Below are 24,139 nucleotides of genomic sequence, written 5' to 3'. Positions count from 1 at the left end.
TCCTGGCGCCAACCCTTTCCCTATTATATGTAAACGACATGGTAGAACATCTACGCTCAGCTTTACATGATTCCTCCAAGCTTGGAGGCACCCATTTGTGCCCTCACCTTTGCAGACGACAATACTGTTATCACAAACACCTAGGGGTCTCCAAAACTTACTTCATAGCCTTGATAATTATTGCAAGACAAAAGGACTTGAGATAAACGCAAACAAAACTAAATACATGGCTATCAACCCACACAAAAACTTTTAGAAAAAAATAACATTGAATGGGGAGCTTTTGAAATATACCCAAATTTTGTATATCTAGGTGTTACACTAGACTCGAAACTTACATTAAGTCCCAAATAAATAAGTCAAATACAATCCTAATGCAGAACTCTAATCCTGTAGTGAAGAAACAGCACTACCTCATTAAAGGCCATCACTCCTGCATTAGAAGTTTATAAAGCCAGAGCTCAATCAGCTACACTATGGATCTGAGCTATGGGGGGAGAAAATCTTCAGCCTCTCATCATTGGGGGAAACTAAATCTTAGGAATGCTTACACGTATGCCCAAAAATACCCTGATAATCCCTCTTACATATGATATTAGAATAAAAAGGATAGGATTTCTTGCTGTATGGGGGCTACTGATCTATTGGATCAGAATTTGGACAACGAAGGAATTAGAGATTTACAGGCAGACCTTGAGGAAGCAACTGCATTTGGATTGGTCACTCTTCCCTGGTTGGCCCACATCCACAAATGGCTCTCCGATCTAGGTTTGAGCAGATACTGGACAACCCAGAGCCTGCTGACCCCCGATTCAAAGAGATCAAATCTATATACTGGGAATTTCATAATGCACAAAATCACCTTAAATCCTGAGTTGGGGAGACTGACTACTCAATTTTTGTCTATTAAACGATTGAGGTTTGAGTCCTTTTTAAACGAGATTGAACCCCATCTGGCAAAGTCCCTCTATATGAAATTCAGGTATGAGACATTACAAGTTAATGCTTTTATAGCTAAATGGGCAAACGTTCAACTGAGGGCTAGTGATCCTAAATGCTCACTGTGTACATTAGGTGCTAATGAGGATACTGCGCATGTTTTATTCTTTTGCGCAACATATTCTAGCCCTAGACGCAAGTAGATCAAGCCCCTGTGCAGAAGTTTGAACATCAGGAGCTACTTAGAGTCCCTTAGAATATTGAAAGCGGACAGTGGCCAACTTAATGTATTTGGCATTAGAAATTTTTTGTTAGCTGTCAGTCATAAGATATAGGAATGGGCTTAAGTTTTAAAATGCTTTTCAAAGACGGATTTTTAGAATTTTGTATGCATTTCTAATTTTTTTTATGGTTTTAGTCGGAATCATCTGAAAATCCCAGCAGTAGTGGAGACCAAATTGGTCCGCTCGTGCCAATTGAATTGTTATCTTCGTACTGTATTGGGAAGAATTTTAATCAAATTAAGTGCAATAGGGGCCAAGACTAAAAGGAGAAATTTTAAACAGTATATATGTCTTGCATTTTAGACCCTTGTAAATATAATACGTTTTTATGTTTATATTTAGATGAATGTAAATTACAATATGTACAAAGACCTGTTTTATAAGCTTTGATAATTCTTTGAATCTAATAAAGATTGATGATATTATTTAACCTGCTCAAAACATGGAAAAAACTAGAAACTAAAATGTGCGAGCATTCGATAAAGTGACCCTACCCAGAGTAACAGCGTAACTGCTTGCTAGATATTGACTCGTAAGCTTGTCTTTGTATTTGTTCAATCTAAGGCATACGACCAACCAGCTAGGCCGACCTACCTTTCAGAGTTAGCAGCCTTCGGGGAAATCTTTACTTACAGGCCAGTCTATCACTTGAACTATAAAAGGCAACACGGTCTTCTATCCAACAAGGAATTTAGTGTGCAGACTATAAATGATGTTTGGTTGAGGATCACCTACCGATATTTTTTATTTTATTACAAGACCGGAGGCTATCATTATGCAAATCCCTTTATTTGCTGCTCAAACATGCAGCCTTTTAAAGAATGTCAATACATCATAAAATATAAGGATGCTCATAACACTATAAATCGACAGAGCACACTCCCATGTTCCTCTTCTATTCGCTGCTCCGGACACAGCTAAGTATCTCTTCATCGTGGAATTATTACTGTTAATTATAGTTGTATTTTTTAGTAAATTTAGAGTGTTATACTCTATTTGATACTCCTTAAGTTTCATACTGCATTAACATTTCTCATAACAGGTTCTAACCCTGTTCAAATTATGGCGGGGCCAGGTAAGTGCCTGGTTAAGATTTTCCCTTTAGTTCTATTGTCAAAGGTTTCCCATTTATGTCCTTCATGTCGATTTAATAAACACAAATACAGCGATTTGCTTGCACGCCACTTACCGAGGTTATGACCGAAATCATGCCCATGCCAGGTGGCTACTCATACTGGCAGTTTTAATTTCGGCCAGGTCCCCCGGTGACTCTGGCACCATTTGTTTAATTCTTAATGAGGCTTGAATTGAAAAGAATTATTTTTTTTCATAAAGAAAGGAAACGGGCGAACTCGCTAGCGTGATTCAAGGAGGCAGTGTCTCCTAGCAACCTCCTAGGAGACCCAAGGGAGACTCTTTCCTGCCTGAGCACGTGCCCGTAGTGATGCGAGGTCTAGCAACAGTGGGGGGGAGGGGGGGGGATATCTGTGTCTCGGCATGCATGTTACCATGGTAACATCTCACCGTTCAAGCTCGCAACGGTGCCTGCTGCGAGTCGGATGCCTCCTCACCTAGGAAAGTGACTTTCCCTTATTTTTCTGGCATATTTCTTTTAACGCGACGCTACCCGTTGGTCTCGCGCATAATTGGGCTCAGCTTATTTTCAAAAAATCATAATTACATTTTGAATTACAGAGGAGAAAGGGAAAATAAGACACTAATTAAAAAGGTGAAAGGGAAAGAAGTCCCGTTAACGAAGTTTGGGGAATAATATCCCCTCTACAAGCTACTAACTGCGAGTAAACCTTTTAAGGGCTATTTTATTAATACAACCTTATCCACCCCAGCTTTCCCTTTGAATTAATGGACGTTAATAATCCACAACAGCCTTCTTAGGAGGTTCTTAAGGGGGGAGAGCCTTAAGAGGTTCCCTGAGGAAGATCTTCGGTCTTCCGTTAAGGAGGCGGAGGGTGCCGCACTAGCCAAGAGGAAGAGGGTGTCCCCCGTTGAGGAGATTTACTTCTCTCTCCAACAGAGAGTCCCCTACTACCTCAGGACCCCCAAGAGGGGGAAAGGTTTCCCATAAGAGGAAACACTTTGAGGAAGCATCCACTTATGCTAATGATTTTGGTAGCCCCCGCGCTAAAATAGATAATTGTGCTCACTGCAGCACAAAAAGGTGAAGCCAAACCTATTGGGGCACTGAGAAAAGTTGCCCGTAGCGGCATGAGATAGAAGTAACCTTCATTGAACAAATGATATTGGAGACACTTAATTCACAAACTGAGCCCATAGAGTTTGATAAGATGGACATGGACACATTTATTTTCGATCCTCCAGATACCCATGATACCCCAGAGAATCCAGACCAAGACCTGGAGCAACCTTCCATTTAGTCTGTTAAGGACTGCCTTGGCGGGGAAATGTTCAACCCCACATCCATTAGGCACCCTCGCAGCTCCGAATGGTGGCCCATGGACCACGTCAATAAATATTTAACTCAGTGGGTAAGAAAGTCTCTGGACAGAGACTTGCAACCTTCTGCGCAATGAGATGCCCAAGACCTTCCACTGAGGGTAAGGTGTGCAACAACCCCAACCTCGATCCAGAATTGATAACCTTCCTGTACAAATTCGGGAATGACCCTAGGAAAGGGATAGAGAAATGCCTGAAACGGTGTCAGGACAAGATCCTTGGGCAGTTCCCTCTAATTCTGGATATGAATCAAGTCAATATTCATCTTCTGAGGGGCTGGTCCCAACGGGCCACTTGTTTAGGCAATGCCAACGCTAACCTAATTACTGAGCGTCGGAAAGCGGTTCTTTTGAGAATGAACCCTAAACTAGCCGATTTGTCCTCTAGGGAGGACATGGGCGATACCAAAGGTCTCCTCTTTGGAGACAACATTGTGAAATCACAGGGAAAGGGTGTGTCTGCACTTTGCTAAAAGCGGTAAAGGTAGTCTAACATTTGCAGTTTTTGGAGGACGCCCAATTTTTGGAAGGGCTGACAGGAGGGGACTGGCTGTCAGCCACGGTGTCTACAGGTCCCAATTCTTCCACCAAGACCAGAGAGGCCCCTCTCATTTCAACAGAGGCTTTCGCCGAAACTCCAATTTCTATCCCCAGAGAGGGAGGAACTCAAAATTCCGTGGCGGCAGACCCAGGTCTTCAAACCAAAGCTAGTAAGGTAAGCCCGACTTCCTATTCCCATACAAAGGTGGGAGGGAGGTTGAAACGCTTCACACGCAATTGGTCAAAGATTACACAAGACCCTTGGGTTCTAGAAACTATTCTAGGCTTCAAAATAGAATTTTGGAAACATCCACTTCAACTCAAGAGACCCAGAGAAATGATTCTAGATAGAGAATTCAAAACTAATCGATCTAGAGATTTCCCAGATGTTAGACAAGGGAGCCCTCGTAAAGGTATCTAACAGATTTCAAAAGGGTTTATAAGCACAATTTTACTAGTCAAAAGAAGAAGGGTTGGCGTCCTGTCATAAATGTAAAGGATCTAAAAAAGTTCTTAGCTTATAGACATTTCAAGAGGGAAAGGATCCATCTTCTGAGAAACATTTTACAAGCCAAGGGCTGGCTGGTAAAATTAGATCTCAAAGATTCCTATTTTACAATACCCATGGACAAGGACAGTCAGAAGTACCTTGGTTTTACTTGGAAAGGAAATCTTTATCAGTTCCTTTGTCTACCCTTCGGCCTGTCCTCATGCCCTTGGTGTTTTACCAAGGTCCTTCGTCCAGTAGTAAGCTACCTCAGGGAAATAGGAGTTTGGCTAATTATTTATCTAGACATCCTTATTATGTCTCAAGACAAAACAGAGGTTCAAAACACTTGTCATTGGCAGTAGACCTCCTACGGAATCTAGGATTCATAATAAATATAGAGAAGCCTATCATGATACTGACACAGGAGATAGAATTCCTTGGATTCAAGGTAAATCCTTTTCTATCCAATCTCATTCTTCTTCACAAAAAAGTAACCAAAATAAAGAAACAAGTATCCTCTGTCCTATCAAGTCTAAATACGCTTGAAAGGCCTAGCCAGGGTTCTAGGTCTGCTGTCATCTTCTATCCAATACATTTCCCCCAGTCCCCTCCACTACAGGGGCCTGCAGAGCCTTAAAGCACTGGTTTTGAGAAAGGGTTTATGGTAAGAGGACTCAATACCCCTATCGGAGGGTGGTTAAAGAACCTCCAAGCCTGGAACGGGCAAGCCATTTTCGGAAACCTTCCAGACTTTACCCTAGTCAGATGTGAGCAACCACGGATGGGGAGCTCGCCTAAACAATCTAGAAACCGGGAGTGGTGGTCATTCAAGGAACAGTCCTTACACAAACTGCCTAGTGATGTTAGTGGGTTTAAATGCCCTTATGAGTTCAAAAAGTTATTAAAGAACTCCAACACCTTGATCCGCTTAGACAGTTTCTCTGCTGTCTCATATAGAACCAGTCTGGGGAATGTGAAATCCAAAACACTCAGATATAGCAAAGCAGATTCAGTATTTTTGTTGAGATCAAAAGATCCGAGCGGCATTTATACCGGGAACTCAAAATCAGGGTAGACTGGAAATCTCGCTTTCTCCACCTGTCCAGCAACTGGAAATTGAATCCAGTGGCCTTTGCACTAATTCAAAAGTTATGGGGTCCAGTTCAGATAGACCTTTTTGCAAGCAGACTAACTTACCAAGTACAAACGTATTTCAGTTGGAGACCGGATCCCAACACAACAGCAGTCGATGCCTTCCTTCAATCCTGGGGAGAAATCAACGGTTATGCATTCCCCCCATTCTCCAGGATACAGAGACTCTTGTGGAAGGTGAGACTAGAGTCAAGCTCCATCATTCTAGTAACCCCCTTCTGGAGATCCCAAGTATGGTTTCCTGGGGTAATGGAACTGGCGGTGGATTTTCCACGCCTGATCCCATCATCGTTAGGTCTTCAAGGTCCAGATGGAGAATAGCATCCACTGGTTTTAGAAGGGAAAATGAACCTTCTTGTTCTGAAGATTTCAGGGGATCAGATCGATATTCAGACCTTTCGGGAGAGGCTAAAAGCCTACTGGAAGATTCATGGGCACCAGAAACTAAAGATATAGGGGCGTTTGGAAGAAATGGTGTACTTGGTGTGTGGAAAGGGATCTGAATCCTGTGGAAAGCTCTATACAACAGATAGCCAACTATCTAGCACATTTTTGATTCAGGACTCTTACAGAACCATCAACTGTTATAGATCTGCAATCTCATCAGGTCATGCCTGTATTAATAATCTCACAATGGGTAGTAATCCCTTAATCAGAGTAATGAAGAGTTAGACTGAGAAGACCCCCTAAAGCAAGTTACAAATCCTTATGGGGTGTCAATTTTTAAACTCTTCATGGCCTGGCTTAATAACCCTTTACTTTCCCTTAAGCACATGTCCATGAAACTGGCGACCTTGCTCTGTCTAATCTCCTTTAGAAGAGTCTCAGACATTAAAGCATTTGAACTTTCCAATAGATTCTATTGTTCTGAAGGTGTCCATTTCGATATTTGGAAAAGAACCAAAACCATGTCAGTGTCTATATTCTATCCCTTTTTCCAGGAGAGTAAAAAATTGTGTAGTTTGTATGAAGGCTTACGAGAATAAAAATTTAAACATTCAGATCTCACGACACTGACCAACTTCTCTTATCATATGTTAGACCATATAAACCTGTTTCTACAGCTACCATAGCCAGATGGTAGCGTCGGATTATGCATGAAGCAGGCGTGAATCTCTCTAGGTTTGGGGCACACTCTTCTAGAGGTGCAATGGCTAATAAAGTAATCTGGGCAGGAGGATCCCTGCCTGAAATACTGAAAGCAGGCGATTGGTCCAAAGCAAGCACCTTCTCAAAATTTTACTTGAGACCAGTAGAGCATGTTAGCAGAGTAGCCTTACATGGCTTTGAACATGCATATTGGTAGCCTCTGGTCTTGTAATGAAATGACGATTCTTTAATTAATATGCAGAGAGATTCTGGATGTCATTAAAGACAAACGGAGGCAAACATTAATCCCACCCTCCTCACCCTGAGGAGTATGGACTAGATATTCTTACTATTTTCTTAAATTAATGCAATGCTCACTGAAGTTGTTTATTGCTTTTGTGTTTTACTGCTTCAGTACACCTTTTCTATACGCCTTTACTATAAAAAAAAAAATCCTTGATCCTTTGGATAACAATGCTTAGGCGCAAACGGATGCCACGATGTGTCCTTGGTGTCATCGCAGCCTAAGAGGAAGATGGGAGCGTGCTCCATTTATAGCGTTATGAACATTCTTGTGTTATGACGTATTGACATTCTTTAAAGGGCTGCATGTTTCGGTAGCAAATAAAAGTATTTGCCTAAAGTTAGCCTCCGTTTGTCTTTAATGAAGTCAAAATTCTCTCAATATTAATTGGAGAATCATCACTCCCTCGCCGCCGCCTCCCCCCCCCCCCCCCACCCAAACACAAAAAAGCAAGGAATAGTACCACAGAAACCGCATTTTACACAGATGTTTTGATCCTTCCCTTTTAATTACGAATGGAGGTGTAGGGCCCCAGCATGCCTTTCATGATGGATTAGGTAGTTCTTTTTTGAGCTACCAGAAGAGTGCCCAACATATTACGTTTTCTCTATTCTCTCTTAAAGGAGGGTTGATGAATCCAAGGAAAACACCTGCAGTGGAGAACTAGAATTACTAAGACCATTCCCCAAGCACCGTTTATTAAATCAATTAGAGAGTTGGTTGAGGGAAAAACTCAGAATAGACGCCCTTCAGGACAGCATTTAAGAAAATAAATTGCATAAAAGAAGCTTCGCCAAGCACGGTCTCTGCTCTGCCTTAGATTTCCGGTTTGGGGAACCAAGAAAAAGTGTGAGCGATGCAGTGGTTGATTTTGCCCTGGCAGAGTGCAACATGTTTCCACAGGATCAGCCAGTTACCCATATGGCATTTACTTCAGAGCCAAGCAGCACTCTTGAGGGGAATAGTTTCCCATGGACCATCAGAAAACAAGCTCTCCAACCTTGCACAGAGAAGTCATGAAATTGATTCACTGGAAACAGAATTCAGAACAGGCACCCCTCTGCACCAAGGCCCCACATGGTAAAGAACTGGTCTTCATCTACAGGCACTGTCACTTTCTAACAAATGTCCATTCTTTCTGGTCCTCCAAGCTCTTCTGCAGTAGAGTTAAGCAGTCTACTGGTTGGAACAATAAAAATTAATTAAGCCATGGTGCCCAGAGGGGACACAGTCTACCATGTGGATGAATTTGCATCGGAGGTCACTGAAATGGTCATATGCAAAAAAATCGCAAGGATTGTGTGGTCAAGACCGATAAGCTACTGGAATAGAACTCTGTGCATTTAATTTCAAAAACAGAACGCATAGGTAATTTGCTGTCTAAAGAGCTGGCAGAAGGATAAAGAGTGCGTAGGAATAAACTACAAACCCTTGGTGTTTTCAGGATGGCCACGGTCATGAAATATCTGCACCCTTAGCAAACATTTGGAGAGCCTAAGATTTGACAGAAGAGCCTGAATTCGGTGAATATTTTAGTTTGAATCAGAATGAATCGATTATAAACTGTTCGATTAATTAAAATGACAGTAAAAAATAAAATGTTGCCCTTGCCGTACCCCCCTTACAGTTACAACCAAAGGATGGTATCCTTCCTAAGGCAGGCCCCTCATTTGCACTTCAGCTCCTGGGTTTTCTTCCACAGCAACTGCCTTCGGGTATTAGACATGGCTGTAATTTTGAACAATATGCTACTAATTTCGCCTGCAGGACTAAGGTTTGCTTCAAGATGATAAATTCCAGCTTAATTTGGGACCTTTGTTGGAGATGCGACTACATTTCATGCAGTGGAAGTATTAGGAATCTGTTTTACTTGATCAACTATTTCACTGGTTCCAGGAGTAGCAACCATATTTTACTCCCTCAAAACCCCGATTTCATTCTTGCAAATTGCCACTTAGAATCCTGCACCACGGACTACTGGAGATGGGGGTCTGAGCCCTGGGTGCAGTGTTGGCAGGCAAGTCCTCCAGTGGAGCTTGTAGCCACTCTTCACAATATAGGACAAATCTTTTGTCAGACTCCAACATAGCGTAAGAGGCGGCTCTTAAGCTTCTGCTCACTGTGGGGCTCAAAGGAGAAAGTTTAGAAGTCAGGGTGGCCAATGGCCTCTAACCTGCAATGTGATCTAAAGTCTGTAATAGGCTGTCAATGCAGGTTTTACTAAATCTTCCAAAGGATGTAAAAACAAAACCTGTTGGAGCAGATCGCTTCCATAGAAATCCCAATGCACTTTCGGGAATTTTTTTTGTACAGTGCTTTTTACGTTTTCATATAAATGTTATCATTGTCAAAATAAATCAAACGCATTGAGAGAATTGCAGAGGCAGGATTTTTGCTGTAAGACATCAAGCAGGAAACTGAACTCTTCACAAAACTAAGACATGGCAATTACAAAGACCAGCCAAATCTAGCATATCCGGAGTGGATTAGATGAGTAATTCCCTCCTGTTCCACCTAGAATCAATCCCTTTCATCCGTCAAAACATAGTAAAAGGTGTGATGTAAGGCACCACCATGCAGGGCTAAAATATAAGCTACACAAAGAATTGAAGGTAGTCTGAGAGGCTTTCTACATTAAGGCCACACAACTGACAGCAATGTTGAGAGGGACACAGCAGGTACGCAAATGTCTGGACCGCCCATAGCAGTGTTTATCCTGGCCCTTACACTCATCTTTCCTCGGATGCTTACTTTGGCTTAAACACTCCAGTTTTCCTGCTCTCCCTTTGCTCTTTCCTGCCCTTCTTTTGCTCTTTCCTGCCCTCCTTTTAGCAAACCAGACCTGATTTCCTATAGAGGCCGCTTAGTGGATTTCAGAGTGGTGACAGAAAACACCAAATAAGCAGGCTACACTGTTCAGCCCCGCATTCCCCTGCTTGCCTTGGCAGGCCCATCACAGTCCAGCTAGAGGCCCTGATAAAGGCTTTGATGCCTTGCTGGGACCTCTGCACCCTGTAAAATTCTGCTAAGCACCTATCAGCTTGATGGTTGCTTGCAGATGTCACTGGAAGACACTGCAGTTTCGACTATAAGCAGTCGTGCCACCCCCGCTCACTTCCAGGGGTGCAGCCGGTGGACGGGGTTCCTCTCTCCACCCGTAGCCCACGAATGGTCCACAATACTTTACCACCAGCCTTCATGAAATAGGACCAGTCCCAAAAAAGGGTGCAGGGAACACAGTTTGTGGCCGGCTCAGCTGCTAGTTGATTTGCTTTGGGTAGCGAACCAACCCTTACTCCATTGCTGGTACTTTTTAATCTTCTGGTTTGTAGGTGGATTACGTGGAGGGCACATCATGACTGGGTATAGGGTTGGCAGGGTAGAAGTTAACCTTTAAAGAAAGGGTGGATTTGCCAAAGCTGAGCACCTTGTGCTTTTTGTGTTCGGGCTGCCGATGAAAAGTTAAAGAATTTACGACCCAATGTGCCCTTTCCGCTTCCAGGATAACCAGTTGCTGTGCCCTAGTTTTGTCTTAGGACAGCAGTTGGGAGACTGACACAGGTAAGGACTGGTTCTTTACCACAGGCGTCTAAGGTTGTGGCATTTTTCCTTCTACAATCCATTTCAAAGTCAATTTCCGCCACTGAGTCCTAGTCTCTTGGGAAGCAAAAATGGTTTGGGCATGCAGCAGGGTGGTTTCATGTTTGTGGCACAAGACATTTGCATCATAGTGAACACCGGAGTCACTGTTTGCCAGTGGACTTTTGAGGCTTGGACTGAAAATGACCTTTCCTGCCTCGGATAGAGACGGTAGCAATTAACAGGGTCTATGCCCCAGGAAGAGGCGGCAAGTGTCGGCTGTCCTCTATTGTATTTTTGGATTTAGCACCTTTCAATCTATCCTACTCAGAAAGATAGGCAGCCAAGTTACTCCTTTCCATTACTGTGCTCAAAACAAACAAAGCTCATGCAGTATCCAATAAAAGTACGGAATTGGAGAAAGCCGGAAAAAACAATGATAAACCCAAGGGAGGTCCACTACCTGTGGGAGAAAGGAAAAAGTGGTTTATAAGTCTCCCCCCCCCCCCCTTTACAACTATTTGGAAGCTTTACCAAACACATTAATGCAACTCGCAATTCATCTCAAGGGAACGATCTGGGTGATTTTTTTAAGGGGCCATGAAATTAAACATATACCGTCTAACGGACCTACAGATGAATAGCATGATGGTTCCTCCAAATCAGATTTGATTACCGAAAAGGGCCCTAGATTATTTTCCTCTCCGTGTTTAAATATGCCAACTTTTAATTTTTAATAGGGATTCCTCTGATCTTGATTTAAGAAGTTATCAGCCATCTCAGATTCCGATATCAACTTCTTAAGCTGGTTCATCCAAATATGAATCGCATTTAGAGCAGAATGGTTTAGTGTCAGCCTCTATATCATCATCGACGAATGTCCACTACATCTACTTCCTCATCACTAGATGTTGTCCTTACCCTGCAGTGTTTTTTGCATCGTATCTCAAAAGCCTTGTTGTGGTAAATACTAACTAACAAAATCACACCGGTCTTAAGAAAATCTCAGCAGAACTGGGGGAAAAGTGAACACTTGGTTTGTCAATGATAACTAGGCCGGTGGAGGTAAATTCTGCGTTAGTTCTCTTTCCAAGCAATGAAACTGTGGTGCAGTGTAGTAGGACCTAAAGTCCTTCTGTGCGGCCTAGTCATACTAATGTCTCCAAGTGACTAATGTTTTTGTCGGGGGGGGGGGGGGGGGGGGTATTTCAACTATGGCAGCTTAAAATTCTCTTCAGATTATATTCTGTTGACCGGATCAATAGGAAACGATTTTCCAAAATTAAGAGGCAAAAAAAGCTTCCAGTATCTTCGGAGAAGGTTACAAAAATGAATTCAAAAAATTAGAACACTGAGCCCTCAACCTTTGAATAGTGTTCGATCAGCTGGGCCTAGTCTAAGTCAACTTATAAAGCTGAGCAGTGACCTTGCACTAAAATTTAGTAATCAACAATGAAAGGGTTCTAAAAACAAGAGGAAAGGCTTGGTAGATGATAATTTGAATGGGAAATCAAAACTAAAAGATGCAATCAATAAGTATTCCTCAACTGCAGGAAATAAGATTCCAGAAGGGTCAAGCGTACAGGGAATATTAGTTCACACCAATAGCCTTCTGCATTGAAAGCCCTCAGGACAAGAGTTGCTGTTTGGAATAACTAGAAAAGGGGAAAAGGCTGAGATATTGCATCCACCTAAATAGATCAAAGCTGCTTTCTGTTTAAAGCAATTTCCATTTTATATGAAATCTTGTCTGAGGATCTAGCCTGGGTGGGCTTTCAGACTGGGGATGAGGGGCGAGAACTAACAAAAGGAAATGTATCTCTCCCGTGGCGGCAAATATAGCATTGTGTGCCCAAGAGACCGTTTTATCATTCGAATTTAGTATCACTACTCCTCCTGAGATAGAAAGTAAGGAGAGCATTATAAATCCCACTTAGTCAGTCATTACAGCCAGACTGAGAAGCTGAGCATACATCTCATCCCACTCCAGTAACAAAACTATCCTTTTGCATTGTCAGTATATTACCAGTCCCATGAGAAATGGTAACCCTAGGATTGTTAGTACAAATTATACAAATTGCTATAGGTCAACCTCCAGACATTAAGATTGTAATAGGCCCTCTGCTATTATGGGTCTAAAGGATAAAGAATGGGCTGGCTGGGCTGCTGATCAAACAGAATACTGTGTTCTTTCTAAACCAAAAATATAGTAAAATAAAACTTTCATGGACATGACAATTAAAAAAAAGTTACTTGGATGTATTATAGAATGATGTATTTATTTCTTATTTGTCAGGAAACCTGGTTACGGGAGAGCAAATGTATAAATGGCTTTGCGGCCATCAACAGCACGGGGATCAAACGTGGACGGGGCTGTCTTTCAGTGGGTTGGTAACTCTGGGATCCACCAAAATATTTAGAATGGTGGAAAGGGTCCAAAAACAGTTGGACAGAATGAAGAACAATGTCAAACATTCACCCCAGTACAGAGATCTGGGCCTAAATCAATCGGGATTTTTTGCTCACCATGCCATTCCAGTTTGCACCCAGCCATATGCAAATCAGTCTTGACCCTGTGCCTAAAGGGAACAGTCCAGCCCGAACTGCCAAGCCAGGTCCTCCCTGGACTGGAACCAAGCATCCTAGGACCAGTTTGGTGGAAAGTGTCCGACAAGTGGAATTGGGTGTAAATAAAGAAATCAATTGTTTGCATGAATAAATATTTATATCCATAAAGTATAACTTTTAGGCATAGGTAAATGGCTGGATGACCTCGATAGTCTACTCTGTTTTTTATAGATAGCAAAAAGGCCATTTTGGTTATAGCAGGTGATTTTAATGCTGAATTGTTCCCTGGAACTTCTGATGATCCTTTAAAGTGGGCGTTGAAATAATTAATAAATAAAATACATTTTAAAAAACTGCCTGATCTGCTTTAACAGTCACTTTCATGAGGATATTCCGCTGTACAAACCTTTCAATCAGTTGTCCATGGCTGCCCTATAGACTACATTTATTTATTTGTTAGACAACATGGTTATTTAAAAGTTTTAAGGTATTGCACACCAAAAGTAGTGATCGTGCAATTGAAGCAAGTGTGTGTTCTACGGAAACATTGGTATCTGAGAATGCTCTTTCCTTGGTTATAAACTTTCCTCGAAGGCTTACCACCCGTCTCAACCCTCAGCATCTTCATAACCAGTATCCATACTTTCTGTAACTGATAGGTGACCAGATGAACTGATGAGGATAAAATAGCCTGGTACACGAATCATAAGAAATGTACTAGATTGTATTCGAATAAATGTAAATCACGAACGTTTACAAATTGAAAAGGAAGCAACGGTTTCCACCAAACCTTGGTTTGACCCTTCTTGTAAGAAGTTAAAATCAGATGCGTTAGGGTACAGTGAAAATACAAACATGCGACCCCCTCATATTACAAAAGAAGAAGTCTGTTTGAGAAATATGTCTAAATCTTATTTACAGGAAAAGAAAACTTTTTCACTGATGGGAAAAAATGATTTAGATAATCTTAATCGGGTGATCAGAAGTAGTTCAGGAAAATAGTTACCAGTGTAAATAGTGATTGGCCTTGCTTATTGTCCTGTATAGTTGAGGAAGATACATGGATGGCCTATTTTAAGAATGTATACGGATCTCCGGTCTTACTGATTCTTCCAACAAATTATCCAAAGAGTGCTATCCCATATGACTGGTTCTCTCAGGAAACAATTTGATCTACAATCTTATCACTGAAATACAGCAGAGCTGCAGGCCCGGATAATGTCCCTCCTGGTATCAAATCTAACAGTCAATGGTGGGCAGATTATTATTTTTTTGTTTGGTTTTAAATCGGTTTTATTGGATTGTGAAAACTGGTCTGTTCCCTGATACTTCGAAGGGCTCTTGAATCAAACCAATATAGAAGAAAGGTGACTGAAACCAGCCCTCCAAGTTTAGATTAATTAGTATTTTGGATATTCCCAGAAAGGTTTTTTCAAAAATCTTATTAGCTCACTTGGAAGAATGGGTGTGGTCAAACAACCTTCAGCTGAATGAACAGGGAGGATTCCATGATGGGCATACCACCACCGATTACTGCTTGGCCCTCTGGGCGATCATTAAGAAATATTTAGACGCGAACCAGAGGTTGTGCTGTTTTGTGGTCTTTTGATGCGGTGGAAAGAGGGCATCTCTGGGAGAAGCCAAGAGGATGGATATCCCAAGGAGATCTATCTGTATACAGTCATTTCATACAGCAAACCGGGGCCTAGTTAGAATTGAATACTTTGGAGCAGTTATCAAGCAGAATTAGCATAATTAACGGCCTACGCCAAAGCTGTGTATTGGCACCTTTTCTTTTCAGTCTGTGTCAGACTTGCCAGGAGTTTTAAAACCTACCAGTCCTGCTCACCAAAGATGGGGCACCAGGAGACCTCTCGTCTCCCTATGCTGATAATTTAATTTTAATGGATTATATAGCGGTAGCCCTGCAGTAGAAACTTAACAGTAACACTTTACGGAAGGGAGAAATTAAAAAAAAAAAGAATCTTTAAAAAGACAAAAATAATGATCTTTGAGGGAAAGGTAATAAGACCAAAATGGTTATTGAATGAAAAGCAAATTGAGGTGGTTAATTAATATAAAATATCCAGGATTATTTTCAAAATAACCTGAAATGGGCCCTCCACGTGAAAAACAACAAAGGTGCACAAACCAGCTCTACTGCCAATCTGGTTTTACACACCACTCCATGCATGGGTGCAAGAACACAGCCTGCTTAAACTTCCCCATACCCTACACCTACATGCACCTGCAAGGAATAGGCAGATCACGATTAATGGGCAGAAAATTGGATGGTTGGAAACGAGAATGGTCAGAGTGGAGGGACAAGGGCATACTTCATACTGAGGGCCTGTTGCAGGAGTGCACCTTCCTACCCTTTACCTCACTTGTGTCTAATTACAGACTTTCACCCATGTACCGTTGGAAGCACCTCCAACTCATTTACTGCTTGCAAGCCTGATAAGGTACTGCCCCGTACGACTTGGGAGACTGACCTGCTACTCCAATATATCACTACATGGAATCATTTTACAAGAACCATCAACAGATATTCTGTTAGAGGGTGGCCGCACGCAGTCTACATCAATGGGGGGGGACACCAGACTTGGTCTTTCCATACATAACTAGAAACCCATGACAAACCACTACAGGAGGCCAGGAAAGGTCCACTACAGGTGGCACTGGTCACCAGTTAGGCTTCAATGGGTACATATGCTAGAGGACTATAAATGCTGGAGATGCACAGCTACAGACTGATATTGCACACATTATCTGGGAATGCCCAACTCCTTCTCACTTTAGTTGTTCGATATGGGAATACCTCCAAACAGATTTAGGGATGCTAAAGACACTAACGAACAGACTAGCACTACTTCATGACACGTCAATGCTGCCTCATCATGCAAATAGATGGATGTCTGCAGCTTTGGTGGAAACCACTGGAAAACTGCAATGCCACCCGCTTACAGCTCATGGCTGTCTGACATCCACACTATGGACTTCTATGAAAAGATTTATAGAGTCAATAAGTAACTACAGAAATTTGTGAGCTGTGGTGCCCTTTCCCCCCCATTTGTAACTGCTAGAGAACGACCACAGGCACTGGGTTTTAATGGCCTGCAATACCTTTTTGTTTGAGACTATCTGGACATGAGCACATAGAACCAATCACCACTTATTGGTCCACGGTTGGGAGATATTTTACACTAGAGAATATTCCACACAGACTGCCTCTATAAAGGTGACCTAAGGAGGAAGTCTTGAGGGGATATTAAACATGCCCTGTGCAATGTTTGTTGAATTTGACTTGTAACCCCATCGACTAGAGTAATTGTGACTGTAACGAGACATGATCTTGATGGCCACTCTTCCGTACCTGTTGGGAGGGGCAATACTTTTCATTTGCCCTTTTCTTTACCTCTGCCCCCCCCCTGTTTTTTTTTTACCCTTAGGCTTCCTGTTGGGGCAATCTTTAGAATCACTGTACATCATACCGCATGCGCACATAGAACTGTACTTGTTGCATGTTTGTTTGAAACTCAATAAGAAATGCGATAAAAAAAAAAAAGAGGGCACGAGCCCAGTTACAAACAGGGTGTTCAGTAAAATGGAACCATACATACAAGGGATTTTCACTATCTCCCCTTTTGAAAGTGAAATCCCATCTTTGGTCTTGTACAGAGCATAGGATCTAATGTTAGAAACTGAGAATATCTGGGAGGCTGTAGAGTATAGCGTTTAAATGTATATTGGTCTTGCCCATTAATACCATGATTTAAGGTATACTGCATGAATTTAATATTGCATATTGGTATATCACTGAAGGCTCATGCCTCTTAAGCTTCTTTAATAAATTGTCCTCTTGTGAAAAGGCATAACATCTGAAAATTATGTAGGGAAGAGATTCTTGTAAGGGCCATGGGTCTTAAGAGTCAAAAAGATTATAACTATGCATAGATCCCTTGGTACAATAGGCACATAGGTGCAATTTCCTAATGACCACACTTTGAGAGAATCCTCCTTTATTGCCTCTGTCAACATAACCTGCTCAGCCAGTAGGAGAGTCCATTGTGGAATGTTGGTGTATGGTGATGTTGGAATATTTGGGTGCCTGTGAGGTGCTGGAGTGGCAGTTGGAGTATGGGCTGAGCAGCAGGGAAACTGCCCCGTGTGGGGCTGATCAGTGAAGCTTATTGTTGGAAGTTATTACTTACCTGCAACTAAAACTAATAAACCACCTTATATACAATATACACCTAGGCTACTTGACTCGTGATTATTATATTTTTGGCGATTATTTTAAGGAAAGAAACCCTGTGCAGTATAGTGGAAACTACAGAAGAAAAAGCCTGAACAAACAGTTTGCTTAAGGTTCCTTTAAAATTCTTCTAACATGAAACTGAAGTTTTGCAGCACTGCAGCCCCACCAGTGTCCTCCACATCAGACAGCCTTAGCCAGGGTGTGCACCTGTGTCACATGATCTAGTATTCATGTGGATGAAGACTATTTACAGTCTTGATGATTACCAGATTAGGCGTGCTTTCCCTTATGTACACGATTTGGACTTGCTTTCAAGACAAGCTGTAGCAGGGCTGGAAACAGTTGCAGTAACCTGTACACCGCTATTCTATTGTACATGCCTCAGTCAGGGGATGTCCGGTTATGCCCAAAATCATCTGCCAGTCATACTGGCAGCAGGTCGGATTACGAAGACGACATTGGCTCATTAGGAATTCTCACAGCGTTAAGTTTAGTGTCCATATAACTGGCAGCATTTATTTAGTGAACCTGTCACGGCGGACAAGCGAGTAAATTTGTTTATTTTTACAATTCTATGTCAGGACTGGAGGCGAGGATTATGCCTTCTTTCTACACTTTGTTTTTTACAGGAGCCATCATTGATAAACACAAGCTACGTTTCCCATGAACACTAGGAAAAAACTGTAGAGGAAAACATCCAATCAGGAAACAGTCCCGTGATCTCCAATCAGAGGGCACCCCTGCCAAACACAGTCCGTCTTTAATGGCCCTTCATCCTCTTTCTTCGCTGCTGCGCAGCAGAGAGAAGTACTTTGGATACCGTGTGCTATAGTTGAACGTGTTTCCTTTGGGTTTCATCGTGTTATTCAATTTTGGTTAATCAATTTGTGAAGCGGCTCCGCTGCGTCTGTTCTCGCTGTTTTGTCGGACTTCTTGCACTTTGTCACGACCATTGGAGCGCTTTTTGCTCCTACGTGGCCCATTCTGGTGCAGCTAAAGTCACCGACCTCCTGCCACCAGAGGGCACTGGAGGCGGCACAAGACTACGGCGCGCAAGTTTGAATTTCCTCACTGAGGAATTACTTCGATGCGCAGTGGTCCATCCAGCTTGCCGGCCTGACGGGGACGCCCCGGTGGAGTCCGTAAGCCGATCGAGCGGTTGCCTTAGCAAAATCACGGTCGATGGGGTCAGCTTTGTTAACACTTTGCTGAATGCGGCAATATAAAATAGGCAGAGTTTGTATTGTCTTTTTCTTATGCCCTTCTGGGTCAGTGTAATTAGGCCCCAGAGGCCTGTTCGGACACTAACCCAGGCCGGCACCCTACTAATTGTGCACCAGGGTAAGGTGTCCCAGGGCTGAGAGCCACTTCAAGTTAGTGAGAAAATCGCACAGAATTTTCAGGCTGCCACCCAGCCTCCCATAAATGGACGCCTATATCTGCCACCCAGACCCCCATTATTAATTGAAGACCTCATCCAGTCCTTTTGTACACGCCTATAATGGACTACGAGGATGAATCCCCCTGTCCGACCTCCCTTAGGACGACGACTTCTACGATGCTATGGACGCATCCATAAACAGGGCAGTGGCAGAGACCAGGACTACTTTAGAGGAGATTGTCTGCCAATTTGCCCAAGCTTTTGCAAAGTTGCTGCCCCCCACCACAGCTCCCACCCCCTTCAGACACACCAAGGGTTCCCCCTTCGGCGGACATACTGCCACCAAGCGTGCCCACAGCATGGGGTGGACTTTGACGCCTTTGATAGGCTCAAGCATGCTTTCCTGGCCAGCCAGCCTTCCTTACCAGTAAGAGAGGAGTGTTTCCTGACTACTGATAACTGTGCCCCTACCGACGACACAGAGGATGCAGACAATTAACCCAGACCATCCAGGCCGTGGATCCCCTCCTGCCCCCTCTTAGACCACCCTAGGTACTTCAGATATGCTCGACCCAGACATCATCCACCCTCGGTCCTCCGAATTGCCCCGGCCGACAATGTTGCAACTTGTGGCGGGTGCATTCGCAGGCCACTAGAGAAAGACGCCTGTTATTGCCTCCGGGGCCGAGTGCCCTCGCCCTCCCTGGAGGCAAAAGTGGCTCATATCCCGGAAATTGACACACGTATGGCCACCTTCCTACAGAAGATCATAAACGACCCCAAGAAAGGGATTGATAGGTCCTGGAGGGCATGCCAGGACAAGCTACTAGATACTCTGGGTCCTCTCACATAAATCCTGGATATGGCCGAAGAGGCCTAGCCAACGGGCTCCCCGATTTCCCCAGAAGCACTTTCAGGGTGGGAACAAAGCCATTATATTTTTGGGCAACACAAATTGCGCCCCGTCCACCCAGCATCGCTTCTCCCTTCTCAATAAGGTGGACCCCAAGCTGGGAGATCTGGCAGAGTCAGAGGCAGGGGCCAATGCGCAGGGAGGTCTCTTTGGAGAGCCATTTGTCTTGGAGCTAGGTAAATTCATGAACACCTTTACCTCCCCTTGACAAAGCCCAGACATCCATTAGAAAGGTGTTCACTCATGTTTTCCACAGGGCCGGTCAAGTTAGGGGCCGCTCGAATGGCTGTTCCAACCAGCACCCCACAAAAGGGCAAGGCTAGTACCAGGACCAATCCTGATTCGGGAATTTCTACCCCACGAGAGGACGACGTGGCAAAAGGCAGAGGATAGCGTGGAGCAGCAACCTTCTCAATTCCCGGTGAGTGTTCTTCCTTCCTCCCACTTAAAGTTAGGGGGCGGCTAGCAAATTTTTTCCAGACTGATCACAGGGGACGCACGAGTCCTTCAAACAATACAAGGATTCCACACAGAATATTTTGGAGAGCCCTCCCAACGAGCCAGACCCCGTCCCATCCAGTTCTTCGTCCACCAGGGGGGCCTCTTGCTGAGAGAAGTCGCATCCCTCCTCACCAAGGGCGCCATTTCCCTCCCAGGGGTTCATCATCAATATCTTTCTAGTGAACCATACCGACGGGGGCCAAATACCAGTGATAAACCTCAGCGAATTAAACAAATGGCTGGTTTACCGCCACTTCAAAATGGAGGGTGTTCACCTCAGGGATGTCCTATGGCCCTTGGATTGGATGGTGTGGCTAGATCTCAAAGACGCCTACCTGGTCATTCCGATTTTCCCACTTAACTACTGGTTCCTCCAGTTCATTTGGCGGCAACAGACGTACAAGTTCTCCACTCTTCCCTTTGGCCTATCCTCAGCCCCTTGGTGTTTCACCAAGGTTCTCAAGCCGGTGGTGGAATATCTGAGGGCTCGGGGTATATGAATGATTGTGTACTTGGACAATTTGCTCCTGATGAATCCATGCCAGCTGTTGTCCCACCTCCCAAAAGGTGGATCTGCTTCAGAGCTTAGGCTTTGTGGTCAATGAGAAAATGTCACTCTTAACGCCTACTCAGAGCTTTACCTTTCTGGGATTCGTGATAGACTTCACCTCATCCACTCTAGGTCTTCCCTCCAGGAAGATGTCGAAGATTTGACACAAACTGAGGCGTATCCTCACCAAACAGGTGTCTGTCAGACAGCTGGCTCTGGTAGTGAGCCTCCTCTTTGCATAGATTCAGGCCATTTTCCAAGGACCTCTCCACTATCGGGCACTACAGCGTCTGAAGGCTGCTCACCTACGCAGAGGGTGTCCATACTCCTTCCTACAAGGTGGTACTTTCCGAGGCGGATCAAGAGAAAATTCAGTGGTTAGACCACAGGGACACCTGGAATGCCCAAGTAATCTTCAGATCAGCCCCAGAGCTGGTCAATAATAAATCAGACACCAGCAGGGCAGGCTAGGTGGCCAGATGCAGCAATCCTCTATGGGTGCCGAAGTAGCGTGCTACTCGCCGAAAAAAGCGCTTCAACGCCTCTTCAGGGGTAATAAGTGCTATACAAATGCAATTACAATACAATCTACTCACTCCTATAAAAATAAAAAAAAATATAAGCCTGTTTTAAAATATTTGATTTGGGCCGGATCGAAGAAAATTGCTTTATTAGCAAATAGATGTTTTGATGCTGCTTTTGGTACTGCATGTTTTTTTAATGTTTGATAAACATCAAGAGTTCGTTTTTAATGAGGTTATGTAAAGATGATGGTTTGAGATTGCTGTGTTCTAATGATCCCTCTATTTAGGTTTTATGGACACGTGCCAAACAGATTATCACCGTCCCAAATAAGTATGTGGGATAATTTTGTATAATGGAGAAACATGCTGTGTTCTTGCTATAATATACTGCAACAAATCCAGCTTTTCCTGTTATTTTGAAGGTTAATTAAGATGGCAGAAGAGCAACACCAAATGGACTCTTCACCATCCAGGTGCTCAACCAACTGGCACCTCTGACCCACAACATTCCCTACCACATTTCAGAAGACATGGGGAATGTTCCAACTCACAAAACATAACCAGAAAATAAAATGCTATTGCTTCACAACTAAGGGCGCAATAGGAATCTAAAGAGGTTTGAAAATTGTCCTACATCTTACCAATTGCGGGCTTGCCGTCATGATTGTTCAGGTTGTTTGTTTCCACTTTGGGCTCTTCAGCAATTGTGGTAGGGCTGGTAACCCCTGGGATGTCAGGCAGGCGACGTGGTGGTGTCTGAGCTAATGGAGAGTTACGACGATCCAACAGAAATTTGCGGTCGTAGATTATTCTGGTGCCTATGAAGACCCCAAAAAAGTCAGTCAGTATGCTGCACCAAAATTACAAATTACCCAACAAAACTCACAGGATAATGAGCAAAGTACATGAATCACATCTGTCAGTGTAGGCTTGCTTCTGTTTGTTGTATGTGGCAACTGGGTTGTTTCTGAGCAAAACAGCTCAAGTAGCATTGTTTTCCAGTAACATGTATGACATTTTATTACTGTTTCTATAAAGTGCAACATGCATTATAAATACTATAGGCTCATTCTTAATCATAACCAACATTCGCAACAATTCAACCTGAAAAGAGACTTGAAATAGCTATGCCTTCAAGTTTCAGCTCTGGCATTTTGCACAAACACATCTACAAAGAGCATCAGAATTTAATAGAAAACATAGCTACTCTATGAAAGAGGCATTTGCCAAACAAATAAGTCATTCAACAATCATGGCTTATTCACCTGTAGAAAATTGATATATACACTTTTGATTGTGACCTAAACAATCCACTATCATTTAAACTACAGAAAACGCCCACTAATCAACTGGAGAAGTACAGAAGTCAAACAAAGTGAACTTACCGAAACTGCTCAACTACGAACTTCAACTTAAAACCAAATTTATCCTGATCAGGACATTTATGTCAAAAACTGGAAGTGGATTTGTCAACATTATGAGAGAAGCGTATGCAGAGGTTTCACCATTCAGCTAACAGATGTGATTGCAATAAGTTAAAGATTCTTTCATAGCTGCCCAGGTTTCCCACACCCTCCACTTCCAGAATCAAAGAGCAAGGAATTTAACCGAAAGGAATATACAACCCAGTATAACCCAGGTTAAGAAAAGACTTAGAGCCTGCAAAACCCATTCCCGGATCTTATGATATGGTCTATATCCATGAAACATTTTATTATTTAGTACCTAGGATGTTATTTTCTGTACACTATTACTAGTGATAGGGGGAGAAAATTCCTATTGTAAGGGGTTGATAATGTTGGGTGTGGCATATTTTAGAACATGTGCAATGCTCTTGCCACTCATGTTCTGATTGAGGGTTCTGGAATTCTAGACCCCCCCCCCCCCACCCCCAAGCTGGTTACTCTGCGTGAGCTCTTTAGTAAGTATGCAGATGGAAATATGGTTGAAACAGGTTTATTTGAAGAGCAGTAGACAACACAACCAACCCTCAGCAGGTCCAGCTACATTCAATCAAGATACCAGAATCCTGGTCACTTGGCACCTCCTCTTAGTGACCTGTATGCACTAGTTACACTGCACAGGTTACATTACCACTACATAACACACCCTTCCTGACATAATAACAAAATAGTAATGAGCATCTGTACAACAACAAAATGTATAGGTAAAAATAAAAACACTGCATTACTTTTTTGTTCCATGTACATATATAATCAGATTTCCCATGTGCATATGTAATCATTAAATTTCCTAGGTCTTCTTTTGACACTATTCTGGTTTGCCTTCCACATTGATCTTCATATCAACATCGGACTTCACACCTACGCCACATTTCTAGTTCAGCTTAAATGCACTTGGTCACCTTACTTATGTTCCATCACTTGCCATCATTCAAGTGTACAACGCTGCCACTAGCCTCAAACTATCTTAGGAGACTACCACTTGGAATCCCTTTTTTATAACTTCCACCTGTGCGCCTTCACACCATCTCCTTTAACCCCTTCCCCACTCATGACGGAACCACTCCGACGGAGTGGTTCCGTCATGCTGCGGCCGTTGGCGGCCGCGCCGCCCACGCAGCGCTAAT

General features: G+C 43.1%; 1 protein-coding gene across 1 annotated transcript in view; it reads right to left on the bottom strand.

The window, feature by feature from the left end:
* The window catches only part of EIF4EBP2 (eukaryotic translation initiation factor 4E binding protein 2), a 69,674-nt gene that overhangs the window by 14,857 nt on the left and 30,678 nt on the right, over positions 1-24,139 (bottom strand). Inside the window, exon 2 of the mRNA XM_085603868.1 lies at positions 22,191-22,367. Coding sequence (XP_085459994.1) covers positions 22,191-22,367 — 177 coding nt within the window. The remainder of the gene's footprint in view (positions 1-22,190; positions 22,368-24,139) is intronic.

Source organism: Triturus cristatus, chromosome 1_2 (assembly GCF_964204655.1).
Source record: "Triturus cristatus chromosome 1_2, aTriCri1.1, whole genome shotgun sequence".
In the NCBI taxonomy this organism is placed as follows: Eukaryota; Metazoa; Chordata; class Amphibia; order Caudata; family Salamandridae; genus Triturus; species Triturus cristatus.
This window is presented reverse-complemented; position numbering and strand designations above follow the sequence as displayed.